Consider the following 14609-nt stretch of genomic DNA (forward strand, 5'->3'; position numbering starts at 1 on the left):
AACGGAATATTCGAACTGGAGGTGACGCTATAGAGTTTGTCCTAGATGTCCCATATTTGCAATGGGGGCTATTCATGCCCATTCCTATCAGTGTGCCAAATTTCAGCATTTTCCTATATACGGTTCATAGGGCTGCCATAGACTCCCATGGTGGAATAATTCTAATAAAAAAAAAGCTACAAAAGCAATAGGAAAACTAAAGAATACAATAGGTGCTTGATCCCTAAATACATGTTTCGGGGTCGAGTTATCTGATGGGAGACCGTTTTGTCTCAATTCTGTTGTCATTTTTTCTTTCTGCAACTGATGATTAAAGGGATGATGCTCAGTAGCCTTTATTTGAAACAGTATTATCATCCTAGAAGCCAGAAACTGGCATTTAAGTGAACTTATAAACGCAGCACACCACATAAACATTTATGACAGTGACATTAACTGTTAAAGTCATATAACATTCATTATGTCCTGTTAGAAGTTATAACAAGAAGTTATATGTCTTTTTTTTTATGTATAGAATATAGTGATATTTACATAAAACAATTTAATGCCAGCAAATAAGATGAACACTTATAGAGTGCAGCAGTGCCTGCCCAGTTTTTCAGCCATCTTGGTTCGGGAAGTATTTTTCCCATTTATTTTTTCCATAGTGATTTTATAAAATCCTTTATAAAAGAGATGTAAGCCACTAACCAAACCAACCAGCTATGAGGGCAATCACAATGTGCAAACTTTGATTCAAATGAAAACCGATGAAACAATATAAAAATATTGGTTTAAAGTTATTGATTATAAGTATAGAAACAATATATTTAATTCATTTTAAAATATTCAGATACAAATATATTAGTAGTTTTAGAGTATAGGGAGACAGACTCAATTGCACCATTCATAGTGTGTCATGGGAGTGGATGGTAGCTACAGAGCTCTTTTGGCATGCTTTGTGTGGACTGATGGTTTTAACAAAGACATACACCATCAGTTAACAACCTCTGAGCTTATGGTTAGTTTGTCTTTAAAGGTTTATATACTATCACTAAAAATCAATTCACCTGTAGAGAAAATGAATGAGATAGTTTCTTCGAATCCAAACTGTTGCGCCCTGTTTTACACAATATTTATTGAAAGTTCACTAAAACATCTGAAAACAGAAGATCCATTGACAAGCCTGTTAGTAGCCTAGATTTTGAAACTGGTACAACTGTGTTAATCAGCCATGTTTATATGATGTTAATTCAAATGTATGCAAGTTGAATGTTGGTTTGTTCTTGTAGGGAGAGGCGTTTGATTGGATCAACAGCTCGTCTGCACATGCTCAGAGTGTGGCCAAAGCCAAGTACCAATTTCTCTTTGGAAAGACTGAAGACACAAGCTCAGCAGATACTGGTATGATAATATTATGCTCTTCTCTACTTTTATTCACATGTAATGATGTAATAAATTGTGATAGTATAGTGAGACCGTATCTTCTGCAGGAGACACTGAACTCAAAATGTACTCTTCCAGATATGTGAAGTGCATGTTAAGATCTTCATAACATGATGATTATAAAACATTCACAACACTATAGAGCGCAACATTCTGGTTCTGAAAGTAAAAATCCAATTCAACTTTTTAAATCTGGGAATTGATTTTTAACAATAACTTACAAACCTTAAAGGGTCACATTACCCCTCTGTTTCAGCACAGTTGAGCTCTCACCACATTTTTAAATGATGCACTCTAAGTGGGTGTGATCAGTAGCGAAGTGAGGGGAGAAGGGAACCCAACAACTGTATGATCCAGTCACAGTTTTATTTTAATAACTCAGTTAACAGCATCAAAGATTCAAACAATTGCTCAAAAGAATGCACAAATAAATTATACACTGTTTTGTAAGCTCACAATACATTACTCACACTGGTAATTTATATCTGTAATTTAATACGCAAATAAATGCCAAGCCATGTAATCTGTATCAACATTTTGGTAAATGTTTTTTACTTTTTAATAATTTTTGAGACTTCTGAGTTCCAGTCAGAGACACCGCACATCATTGCATATCTCAAAACACACATTAATAAATATGTGCTGCACGAACATTTAATAGGTGTTGCCTTTGAATGAAAGCCTGTCCTGTCCCTCTGTCAGCAGTGCGGGGGGAACTTGCATCACAGTACTATCAACTCTCTCAAATGACTAATGGTGCTTGAGAGTTTGAAGCACTGGTCACGTGCATGGCAACGACTCGCTTGTTAAAGTGTAAAAGCCACGCCTTCTCATGAATAATATCGAGAACACCCCTGATGTAGATTTGCTGAAATTCATTGGAAAGCCTAAACCACGTACGTCACAACCTGTGACGTTGACTCGATGTTCATTTCAAACCAGCAAATCAGCAATTGCTTTGAGAGACTAATCAGAGATTACATCTGCTCTGTGCTGCCTCCCTCACTGGACCCATTGCAGTTTGTTTACCGCAACAACCGCTCCACTGATGATGCCATTGCATCTACAATACACACTGCTCTCTCCCACCTGGAAAAAAGGAACACTTATGTGAGAATGCTGTTTGTAGACTACAGCTCAGCATTCAACACCATAGTGCCCTCCAAGCTTGATGTGAAACTCTGGGCTCTGGGCTTAAACAGCTAACTGTGCAGCTGGATCCTGGACTTCCTGTCAAGCAGACGACAGGTGGTTGGAATGGGCAGCAACATCTCTTCATCTCTGACCCTCAACAATGGAGCCCCACAGGGCTGTGTTCTCAGCCCACTCCTGTATTCCCTGTACACACATGACTGTGTGGCAACACAGCTCCAATGCCATCATTAAGTTTGCTGATGATATGACGGTGGCAGGTCTGATCACTGACAATGATGAAACAGCCTACAGAGAGGAGGTGCACACCCTGACACGCTGGTGTCAGGAGCACAACTTCTCCCTCAATGTCAGCAAGACAAAGGACCTTGTGGTGGACTTCAGAAGAAAAGACAGAGAACACAGTCCCATCACCATCAATGGAGCACTGGTGGAGAGAGTCAGCAGCTTCAAGTTCCTCGGTGTCCACATCACTGTGGAACTCACATAGTCCATCCACACTGAGGCCGTTGTGAAGAAGGCTCATCAGCACCTCTTCTTCCTGAGATGGCTGAGGAAGTTTGGAATGAACCGCCACATCCTCACACGGTTCTACACCAGCACTGTAGAGAGCATCCTGACTGGCTGCATCACTGCCTGGTACGGCAAAGCCCTGCAAAGGGTGGTGCGAACTGCCAGACACATCATCGGAGGTGAGCTTCCCTCCCTTCAGGGCATATATACCAGGCGGTGTGTGAAAAAAGCTCGGAGGATCATCAGAGACTCCAGCCACCCGAGCCATGGGCTGTTCTCACTGCTACCATCAGGCAGGCGGTATCGCAACATCAGAACCCGCACCAGCCGAATCATGACAGCTTCTTCTCCCAAACAATCAGACTTCTAAACTCTTGATCTCTCACTATCAAAATACATCAGCACTGCACTTTATTAATATTATTATCTCACATTGGATTGTCATAAATTATAAATTATATTCTCTCTTAACAACACACTGGCAACTGACCGACAGCCTGAATGTCAATACAGTACAATACAACCTACTGTATATTTTATATATACTTTATATACTATATTGTATAATGTGTATTCTATATTGTCTGTATGTGTATTCTATATTGTGTGTATTGTATACTGTACATTGTATATTATTATTTGTATATCGTGTTGTGTGTAATTATGTGTATATGTAAATTGTGTTGTGTAAATCTGATGTTTATTGTAAATTGGTATATGTCTCATCACTGTCATGACTGCTATGTTGCTCGGAACTGCACCCAAGACTTTCACCCACTATTGCACTTGTGTATATAGTTGTGTGACAATAAAAGTGATTTGATTTTTGATTTGATTTGAAACCCGAAAGATGAAAATTGCACAGAAAAATCCCTAAATTAACCCTTTTCCTCTTGAAATAAAAAAATAACAAATGTTAACATTCTCTGCCCTTGTGTGCATGACATATACACTGATGAGCCAAAACATTATGACCACCTGCCTAATATGCTGTTGGTCCTCCACGTGCCACCAAATCAGCACTGACCCGCTGAGGTATGGAAGGTGTCCTGTGGTATCTGGCACCAAGACGTTAGCAGCAGATCATTCAAGTCCTGTAAGTTGCAAGGTGGAGCTGCCTTGGATCGGACTTGTTGGTCCTGCACATCCCAAAGAGGCCACTGCCATCAGGGAATGCCATTGCAAAGAAGGGGTGTACCTGATCTGCAATGATGTTTAGGTAGGTGGCATATGTCAAATTGATGTCCACATGAATGGCCGGACCCAGGGTTTCCCAGAGCATCACACTCCCTCCACCAGCTTGTTGTCTTCTCACAGTGCATCCTGGTGCCATCACATGATGATGCCGGCTGTCCATGTGATGTAAAAGAAAACAAGACTCATTGGACCAGGTGACCTTCTTCCACTGCTCTACGGCCTAGTTCTGATGCTCACATGCCCATTATAGGCACTTTCGACGGTGGACAGGGGTCATCATGGGCACTCTGACCGGTCTGCGGATATGCAGCCCCATACGCAGCAGGGTGCGATGCCCTGTATTTTGTGACACATTCCGCCCATAACATCATTAAAATTTTCTGTGTAGATCTTCTGTCGGTTCGGATCAGACGGGATAGCCTTCATTGCCCTCGCGCATCGATGAGCCTTGGGCCCCCAACACCCTGTCGCCGGTTTGTGTTTTGTCCCTCCTCAGACCACTATCGGTAGGTACTCACCAGTGCTGACCGGGAGCACCCCACAAGCCTTATCGTTTCAGAGATGCTCTGACCCAGTCGTCTGGCCATAATAATTTGACCCTTGTCAAAGTCTCTGGTCTTTACTCCTGTCCATTTCTTCTGCATTCAACATGTTGACTGCAAGAACTGAATGTTTGCTTACCATCAACTCTACCCGGACCTTGACATGTGGCCTTGTTAGGAGATAATCAGCATTATACACTTCACCTGTGAGTGGTCATAATGATTTGGCTCATAGGTGTATACTTGGTAACATCTCAAAAAAATGTGTTGTAGTGTTTCATGACCATATAAATACAGACCTACAGTGAGCTCAGAGGTTGTTCATCGTTGGTATATGCATCTGTTGAAGCCATCAGTCTGTGTTATTTCAAATTCATTATTTTGAATCATGTTTGATAACGAAATTCCTGGTGAACAGCTATGATACTGAAGGGAAAGATCCACCAATCAGAGAATTGCTGCAAACTTTTTTGCACCCACTCCCATGATGCACTGTGAATGACGCAATCGAGTCTTCCTACACTACTTTTATATTTGTATATATCTGAATATTTTGCAATAACATTAAAATATATATTTTTTGTATACCCATAATAAACCATAGTTTTTAATTCAGTTTCAGTATGTCATTCGCAATGTTTCATGGGGTTGTAGTTCATTCCCTCATTGAAGACATTATGTACACAGTCTTTGTTTGTAATGTTGTGATTCACCTCAGAGCTGTTTGGTTTGGTTCATGGCTAACAACATAAACAAGTTTATGAAATCTCTAATGGAAAAAATGAATGGGAAAAATAATTCTAGAACCAAGATGTTGGGCTTTATACCAGTACAAACTGAAGGGTGGTATTGTAAAATGTGTTTGTAATCATTAACCCTCTGGGGTCTGACGGTGTTTTGGGCCCTGGAGAAGTTTGGACATGCCTTGACATTTGTGCTTTTTTCAGTTGCTTAAAAACATATTAATGGCTAAAGTCTGATAACACTGTATTCAGCACAAACTGGGCTACAATAATATGTGAGCAACATGTATGTACATGTTTGTATTTTTGAGAAAATAACGTTTATGCGTAGTTTTAAAAAACAAATTTTAATTAACTGAAATAAGGCCATATAACACATACTAAACATTTGTTCACAAGACTTTTGAGAACTGGATCTTGTAGCCTGGAGTTTAGCTACAAAATGATGTGAAAACCATCCTGATCATTCATTCATACAAAACAATATAGTCATTTAACTTTTGTAAGACAATTTTAGTGTTAGAAAGGCCATATGCGAGGAGGCGTGGATGATCATGATTATTGATATGATTCACACCTGAGGAGACAAAGACCCCTCCCCTGAGATAGAATGAATGTGTTTGTAGCTTATTCACAAGTTTGTTAAAAGAAGTAATCTGACTATACATTTTCTTTACATAAAGACTTTACTTAAAAACTTTAGACCTACACTATCGTTTAAAAGTTTTAGATCGGTAGGATTTTTTAAATGTTTTTAAAAGAAGTCTCTTCTGCTCATCAAGGCTGCATTTATTTGATCCAAAATACAGCAAAAACAGTGATATTGTGAAATATTTTTACAAATTAAAATAACTGTTTTCTATTTGAATATATTGTAAAATGCCATTTATTCCTGTGATCAAAGCTGAATTTTCAGCATCATTACTGCAGTCTTCAGTGTCACATGATCCTTCAGAAATCATTCTAATATGCTGATTTGCTGAATATTTGAAATTTCAAATTTCAGTACTCTGAATACTGGCTGGCAAGTCTGGAAATAGTCCAACTAGTAAAATATGTACATGTTTATATAAAATAGCATGTCAACTAATGTAAGTTAAGACTTACTCATCCGAAATTGTATCCTCAGCTGGATCAAGTCGCTCTTCAAAATGCAAACGTTCATCATCGGAGTCCCGCTCTTCTTCTGAGGAAAATGTGAACTCTTCGTCACTATCCAGGACCATCTGTAGAGCTTGCCACCTTCCAAGCGCAAAGGAAAGTGAATGAATCTGATGATGAACTTGATGCTTTTTAAGGCATTGTTGGGGGCGTTTACCATTTGCATTGATCGCCTCAGCTCATTACCGTATGAATAGCTCTGCGCGTGGGTGTGATCACATTAGCGATAATTAGCTGAGCCAGGAGAAACTGTACATCTCTTTAGTTTCATACAGATTACATTGCAGGAGAATATTTGTTTTAAATTTGAATTGTTTTATTTAAAAGTAGACATTTTAAGCTTTCTTAAGACATATGTTTCATGTTTGTCTGATAAGTATTCGCTGAGTTTCAGTTCATTTTTGTGACGTGTTTCAGAAAGATGCTCGCGGAGACAGAGACGGCTGAAAGCGCACCCTGTTTATTTTCTTTATTTTACAAAAGCACAAGGTTTTGTTGTTATTGTGAGTGTACACAAATAAAAGTAGACCCTTTATAGTCTCTAATGATGTCTTACACTTATCTGTATGCCCAAAAATTATGAATAACAAATGAAGTTGTTTCCACTGTTATGAGGAAAAAATCCAGCAGGATGCGCCGGCGCGTCCGTCAACCCCTGAGGGTTAAACAAACAAACAAGTCAAATCAAGTCATTTTATTTGTATAGCATTTTTCACAACACACATCATTTCAAAGCAACTTTACAGGAAATCATGCATTAACAAAAAAAATTAAACTGTAATATCTATAAAGTCTTAGTCATCATTGTGAAGTTTGATTAAATATGATTGTAAATTGTGTATACAAATTTTAATGATTAAATAATAATTGTATTTAAAACCCCTGTAAGCAAGCTGAAGGCGACTGTGGCAAGGAACACAAAACTTCATAAGATGTTGGTTAATGGAGAAAAATAACCTTGGGAGAAACCAGGCTCACTATGGGGGCCAGTTCCCCTCTGGCTAAACAACATGAATATAATGCCATTATTTTTTATTCCCTTTTCTCCCAATTTGGAATGCCCAAGTCCCACTAGTTAGTAGGTCCTCATGGTGGCACGGTTACTCACCTCAATCTGGGTGGCGGAGGACAAGTCTCAGTTGCCTCCACTTCTGAGACAGTCAATCTGCACATTTGATCACGTGGCTCGTCATGCATGACACTGTGGAGTCTCCGCATGTGGAGGCTCATGCTACTCTCCGCGATCCACGCTGAACTTGCCACGCACCCCATTGAGAGCGAGAACCACTAATCACGATCACGATGAGTTTACCCCATATAACTCTACCCTCCCTACCAACCGGGCCAATTTGGTTGATTAGGAGACCTGGCTGGAGTCACTCAGCACACCCTGGATTTGAACTCGCAACTCCAGGGGTGGTAGTCAGTGTGAATACTCACTGAGCTACCCAGGCCCCCCTATATAATGCCAATATTATTTATTTGTGTGCAGTGCAAGTCATGGTTTAAAATTAGTAAATTAAGTAAGCGTTAAGGTCCAGTGTTTAAAAAAAAAAAGAAAAAAAAGATTTTGTATGAACTTTAAGATTAATGAATAATGTGTTTGAAGTCCATCCTGGATTAACTGCAGAAGTTCACATAGATGCATTGTCCTTTGTTATCTAGCTGATGAAGTCTTTTGTTGGCAATTATATGATAGCCTATGTATTCCATTTCAAGAGTGTAGTCCATCAGTAGACAAAGGTGATGCAGGCAGACATCAATGAGGTGCATTGCAGTTCAACCAGCATGCCATTTCGGTGAGGTTCTGTGGGGTCCATCCTAAGTCCAAGGTTCAGGCAGTGGCATATGACGTATCCGATGTCTTACAGTTAGAGTTGGCATCAGTTCATCCTCTGAAGTCAAAAGACTGAAGTGATGTCTGGCTAGTACCGGCTGTAGTTTGTCATCATCACTCAGCGACACATAGCAGTGGAGTCCGATATCAAGCAGGAATGGAGCTGGATCTGGCCGGCTCTGGTAACCTCGGAATATGGAAACAAATATAATAATATTAGCTTGATGCCAATCAATTTTATGCAGAGTTATAGATCATGATAGATGCTTCTGGTTCCGGCAGACCTAACTAAAGCAGCCTAATTATGAGTTGATGGATAAATTAGGTGAATGCCTGGCTAAATAGATGAGTCTTTAGTCTAGACTTAAACTGAGTGTGTCTGCATCCCGAACAGTGTTAGGAAGAATTTTCCATAGTATAGGAGCCAAATATGAAAAGGATCTACCTCCTTTTGTGGATTTTGATATTCTTGGAATTATTAACAAGCCAGAATTTTGTGATTGTAATGAACGTGACGGAATATAGCGTGTCAGAAAGTCACTTAAGTACTGTGAGGCTAGACCATTAAAAGCTTTGTATGTAGTTAACAGAATATTAAAATTAATATGAAATTTAACAGGTAGCCAATGTAACGACGATAATATTGGGCAAATATTTCTTGGTTGTTGTCAGCACTCTGGCAGCTGCATTTTGAACCAATTGAAGTTAATTTATTGAACTTGCTGGACATCCTCCCAGTAATGCATTACAATAATCTAGTCTTGAGGTCATGAACACATTAATTTGTTTTTCGACATCAGCAACAGAGAGCATGTGTCATAACTTAGCAATATTTCTGAGGTGGAAGAATGCTGTTCTACAAACATTGGAAATTTAATTTTCAAAGGACAGATTGGTACCAAATATAACACCTAAGTTCTTCGCTATAGAAGACGAAATAACAGTACATCCATTGAGAGTCAAATTATATTTTAGTGGCTTATTTTTACAGGTTTTTGGTCCAATAATTAGTACCTCTGTTTTGTTTCAATTGAGCAGAAGGAAATTTCTGGCCATCCAATCTTTTATTTCATTGATACACTCTGCTAATTTGCAGAATTGTGAATTTTTGTCGGGTTTAGAAGAAATATAAAGTTGGGTATCGTCGGCATAACAGTGGAAACTTATTCCATGATTCCTGATAAAATCTCCCAGAGGAAGCGTGTATAAGGAGAAAAGCAGAGGCCCTAAAACTGATCCCTGTGGCACTCCATAATTAAACTTTTGTTTGATTTGACAATTTCTCGTTTACACATACAAAGTGGTAGTGGTCTAATAAATAGGACCTAAACCATGTTAATGCAAGTCCACTAATGCCAACATAATTCTCCAGCTTATTCAAGAGAATGTTGTGATCTATCGTGTCGAAGGCAGCAGTAAGATCTAAATGCACTAGAAGAGAAAAGCAGCCACGATCAGAAGATAAGAGCAAGTCATTTATAACTCTTATAAGTGCAGTCTCTGTACTGTGATGGGCCTAAATCCTGACTGAAATTGTTCATATATACCATTTCTCTGTAGAAATGAACATAGTTGGGAGAACACTACCTTTTCTAGTATTTTCGACATAAATGGTAGATTTGATATCGGCTTGTAATTATCCAACTCTCCAGGATCAAGTTTTGGCTTCTTATTAAGCAGTTTGATAACTGCCATTTTAAAGTTTCTTGGGACATGTTCCAAGGATTGCGAGGAGTTAATAATATTAATAAGAGGTTCTGAGATTACAGGGAATACCTCTTTTAAGAGCTTAGTTGGTATTGGATCTAACATACATGTTGTGGCTTTTGATTTTTTTTTATAAGTTTTGTTATAAGCCAAGGATTGAAGTTGCACGTGAGGAAACTTATGAGACACTGTTTTCTGAGGTGCTGTGACAGTTTATTTTATCAGTAAAGAAATTCATGAAGTCATTTCTATTGTGCTGCTGTCACATATTCCCTGTTTTTTGCATTGACTTTTATGTTGAAATTCTTGTTTAGTTCCCATGTTCCTGTTTCCTGTTAATTTGTAGTCCTTTTGTAGTTTCATTTTATGATTGTTTTTCCCCTGATTGTTTCCACAGGTGTTCTTTGTTCCCTTGTTTGCCCCTGTGTATTTAAGCCCTTGTTTTCCCTGTTTTCTTTGTCAGTCTTCACATGTATTGTCATGTTCTGTACCTGGTTCCCTGTGTTTTGTTTTCATTTTCATTCTGAGTTACTTTGTTCATCTTTTGTTTCCATTAAAAGCTTCACTTAGATCCTCCATCCTCGCCAGCCTCAAGACAGAAAGACTGACCAAAAATCTAGTGATGGATCTAGCAGCCATCACAATTCTGCTCCTTCAACAAGGGGACCGTCCAGTTGAGGATCACGTCCGTGAGTTTTTAGAGCTGGCAAATGTAGTGCACTATCCAGACCGCTCTCTGGTGGTTTTCTTCCGGACCGGTCTGAATAGTGCACTGAGGGAACTGATACCTCCGGCTGATCCTCACTGGATGCTCTGCGAATATGTGGAGAAGGCTCTGGAACTTTGCGGTTCCCTTTATACAGTGGATTATAACGGGAACCCCAGGCCAAAACCTGTGTCTTCGGCTCCCTTGTCCAAACCTTCCACGGCCCCTGTCTCCAAGTTGTATGATCTGCCAATGATGTCCGAGCGTAGGTCCATGAAGACCCTACCTCAAAAATTGTCTGCGCCCATGCCTGCCACGGTCAACGAGCCCGCACCCACGCCTGCCACGGTCAATGAGCCAGCGCCCACGCCTGCCACAGTCTTGTGGAGTTCAGTCTTGGCTGGATTGAGTTGCAGGTGGTGTTCCTTCATCCAGGCTGAGATGTCTGCCAGGCAGGCTGAAATTCGATCAGTCACTGTGGTGTCGCTGGGCTGGAAAGACAAGTAGAGTTGCATGTCATCAGCGTAGCAGTGGTAAGAGAAACCATGTGCCTGAATGATGGGTCCCAGTGATGTTGTATATATAGAGAAGAGAAGTGGCCCAAGCACTGATCCCTGAGGTACCCCAGTAAGTAACTGATGTGGCTTGGATACCTCACCTCTCCAGGCTATCTTGAAGGACCTACCTGAGAGATAGGAATTAAACCAGTCAAGCAAAGTTCCTCTGATGCCCAGCGAGGAGAGGGTAGAGAGTAAGATCTGATGGTTGACTGTGTCAAAGGCTGCAGAAAGGTACAGTAGAATCAGGATGGATGATCTCGATTCAGCTTTCACCTGTCTCAGCGACTCAGTGACAGACAGCAGGGCAGTCTCGGTGGAGTGTCCACTTTTGAAGCCTGACTGATTGTCATCCAGCAGCTTGTTCTGTGAGAGATATGCAGAGATTTGATTGAAAACTGCCCTTTCTAGTGTTTTTGCCATGAATAGGATGAGAGAGACTGGTCTGTAGTGTTCTATTTGTGTGGGGTTAAGTGGGGGTTTCTTCAGCAGCAGGGTTACTCAAGCCTGTTTAAATGTGCCTGTAAGTAGAGACTGCAAGAGAGTTGAGAATATCGCTAAATGTTAATCCCAGTGTGTCATTTTCATTATCTATGTGAATGTTGAAGTCACCAACAATTAAAGCTCTATCTACAGTAAAAACTAGATCTGATAGAAAATTTGCAAATTCACCAAGGAAACCAGAGTATGGCCCGGGTGATCTACATACTGTAGCAAGGGCAGAAGATGACAGATATTTTTTATTTATATCTGACGGTGCCACATTAAGCATTATTAGTTCAAAAGACATAAACTTATATCCTGTCCTCTGAGTAACACCAAAAACTTCAATGTAAATTGTAGCAACACCTCCTCCTCGACCCTTAAGATGAGGCTCATGTTTATAACAATAACCTAGGGGAGTAGATTCATTTAAGCTAATATTTTCATCCAGTTTAAACCAGGTTTCAGTCAAACAGAGCACATCCAAACTATGATCTATAATAATTTCATATACAATTAGTGTTTTGTTAGAAAGAGATCTAATGTTTAGTAGCCCTAACTTTTATATGATGTTTATCTTAATTTTTTTATTTTTTTCCTAGTTTGAGCTTAATAAAAAATTTTCTAAATGATTTAGTGAGAAATTTGTGTTTGGTAGTTTGGGGAACAGACACAGACTCTATGTGATATCTAGGTGATACAGCCTCTATGTGTTGTAGTTTATGTGACCTGTGTGATGTCTCAAGGCAGCTAGCAGACATTCAGATTAACCAGCCTGCTTCCTGACCTGGGCCCCAGTTAGTCAAATACTATCACTACTAATACCGTGAGCCAAATTACTAGAGAGGAGAGCGGCACCTTCCCTGGAGGGATGGAGTCTGTCTCTTTTTAGCAGGTCAGTTCTACCCCAAAAACTCTTCCAAATGTCTATAAATCTTATGCTATTCTCTGGACACCACTCAGACATCCAGCCATTCAGTGACACTAATCTACTATAAACTGTCACCATGACGAGCAGGGAGGGGGCCAGTGCATATTACAGTGTCTGACATCGTTTTTGCAAGTTCACACACCTCTTTAACATTACCTCTAGTGATCTCTGACTGGCGAAGCCGGACGTCGTTAGTACCGACATGAATAACAATCTTATAAAATTTATGTTTAGCATTAGCCAGCACTTGTAACTATGATCTGATCGAGTCCCAGAAATGCATTTAACAATGGTGGCTGGATTCTCTATTTCCACGTTCCTTACAATAGAATCACCAATTATTAGGGCTCTTTCAACATGATTCTCAGTGGGTGCATCACTGAGTGGAGAGAATCGATTGGAAACACTAACAGGAACGGGAGAGTGGTGTCGCTTTGCTGAGCGAGTATGCCGCCGAGACGTCACCCAAACGCCCTGCTGCGGGGGCTCTAGAGCCAGAACCAAAGTGTGTGTGTTGCTCTCTGTACTACCTGCATCCGAAACAGTATCTACCGGCTTCTCTTTCTCACTGACCTCCACTAGCATTCGGATGTGTGTCTCTAACTCATTAACCTTCTCTGTCAGACTGACTAATTCCTTACATTTATCACATGTGAATCCCTCACTGCCGATGGAAGAAGCTATAGTAAACATGTGCATGCAATGCAGGAAGAAATAACATGAGCAGATGGCATGACTTACTGCAGTTGTTTGTTGTTGTTGTTGTGGTTGTTCTTGAGCGGCGAGTGTTTGAGATCAATGTGGTTTGATGTGGTTCCTAATCAGCAGACATTTGAGATTGATGCAATAATCTGTGTAAAACACAGTGGAGAAAACAAATACACGCTGTGGAGCCGCAAGATGTAGCACGGTAAAATACATGCAGTTTAAATAGTAGAAAAGTGGAAAACCCCAAAGCATGCAGTAAAATGGCAAAGGGTAAAACGATGAAAGTGAATAAGCAAGAATAAGCAATGCTAAGTAGGCTAGCAAGCTACAAACACAGCCTCGTGCAGTGTGCCGGCAGCAACTGGACCAGGAAGTGGGTCAACCATACCGTAAACAAACAAGCAAGCAAATAAACAAGTAAATAAATGATTTCTTCAGAATAGTCATATACTTATCAGTTTATTTATTTAGTTATTTATCTCACGGCGAGTTCGACCTCTTGTTTGGAGCCCGCGAAGCTGATGAGCTCTCGAGCGCAGCATCGGAGAATGGGCTTGTCCAGTCGGACGCAGAAGCTTCAGCTGGGCTCCCTCCTTCGGGGATGATTGCCCAGTGACAGGCTGATGCAGAGTTGATGGACATGCTTTCCCGGGCGGCCGCGAGCATCGGGCTAGAGTGGAACCCTCCGCTCTCCCCTGAACCCTCGCGGCTTGATGATTGGTTCCTGGGCTTGCGGCGCCGCTTAAAGCAGCCGCACCCCGCTCCAGTGCCTTTCTTCCCAGAAGTGCACGAGGAGCTGACAAAATCACCTTTTACTGCCCGGTCCCGATTTCTCAGTTCCCCCGCCCTCACTAACCTCGATGGCGGGGCGGCCAGGGGCTATACGGCGATTCCCCCGGTGGATAAGGCGCTCGCGGTGCACTTATGCCCGCAGAGCGCCGCCACCT

At 40.7% G+C, this 14609-nt stretch overlaps 1 protein-coding gene across 5 annotated transcripts in view; it reads left to right on the plus strand.

Moving 5' to 3' along the window:
- The window catches only part of LOC127433365 (PH and SEC7 domain-containing protein 3-like), a 204532-nt gene that overhangs the window by 34792 nt on the left and 155131 nt on the right, over positions 1–14609 (plus strand). For all 5 annotated transcript variants that reach the window (XM_051685198.1, XM_051685199.1, XM_051685202.1 and 2 more), the window contains one exon: positions 1272–1383. In XM_051685198.1, the coding sequence (XP_051541158.1) occupies positions 1272–1383 (112 nt within the window). The remainder of the gene's footprint in view (positions 1–1271; positions 1384–14609) is intronic.

The sequence above is a fragment of the Myxocyprinus asiaticus genome, chromosome 43, assembly GCF_019703515.2.
Source record: "Myxocyprinus asiaticus isolate MX2 ecotype Aquarium Trade chromosome 43, UBuf_Myxa_2, whole genome shotgun sequence".
Classification (NCBI taxonomy): domain Eukaryota; kingdom Metazoa; phylum Chordata; class Actinopteri; order Cypriniformes; family Catostomidae; genus Myxocyprinus; species Myxocyprinus asiaticus.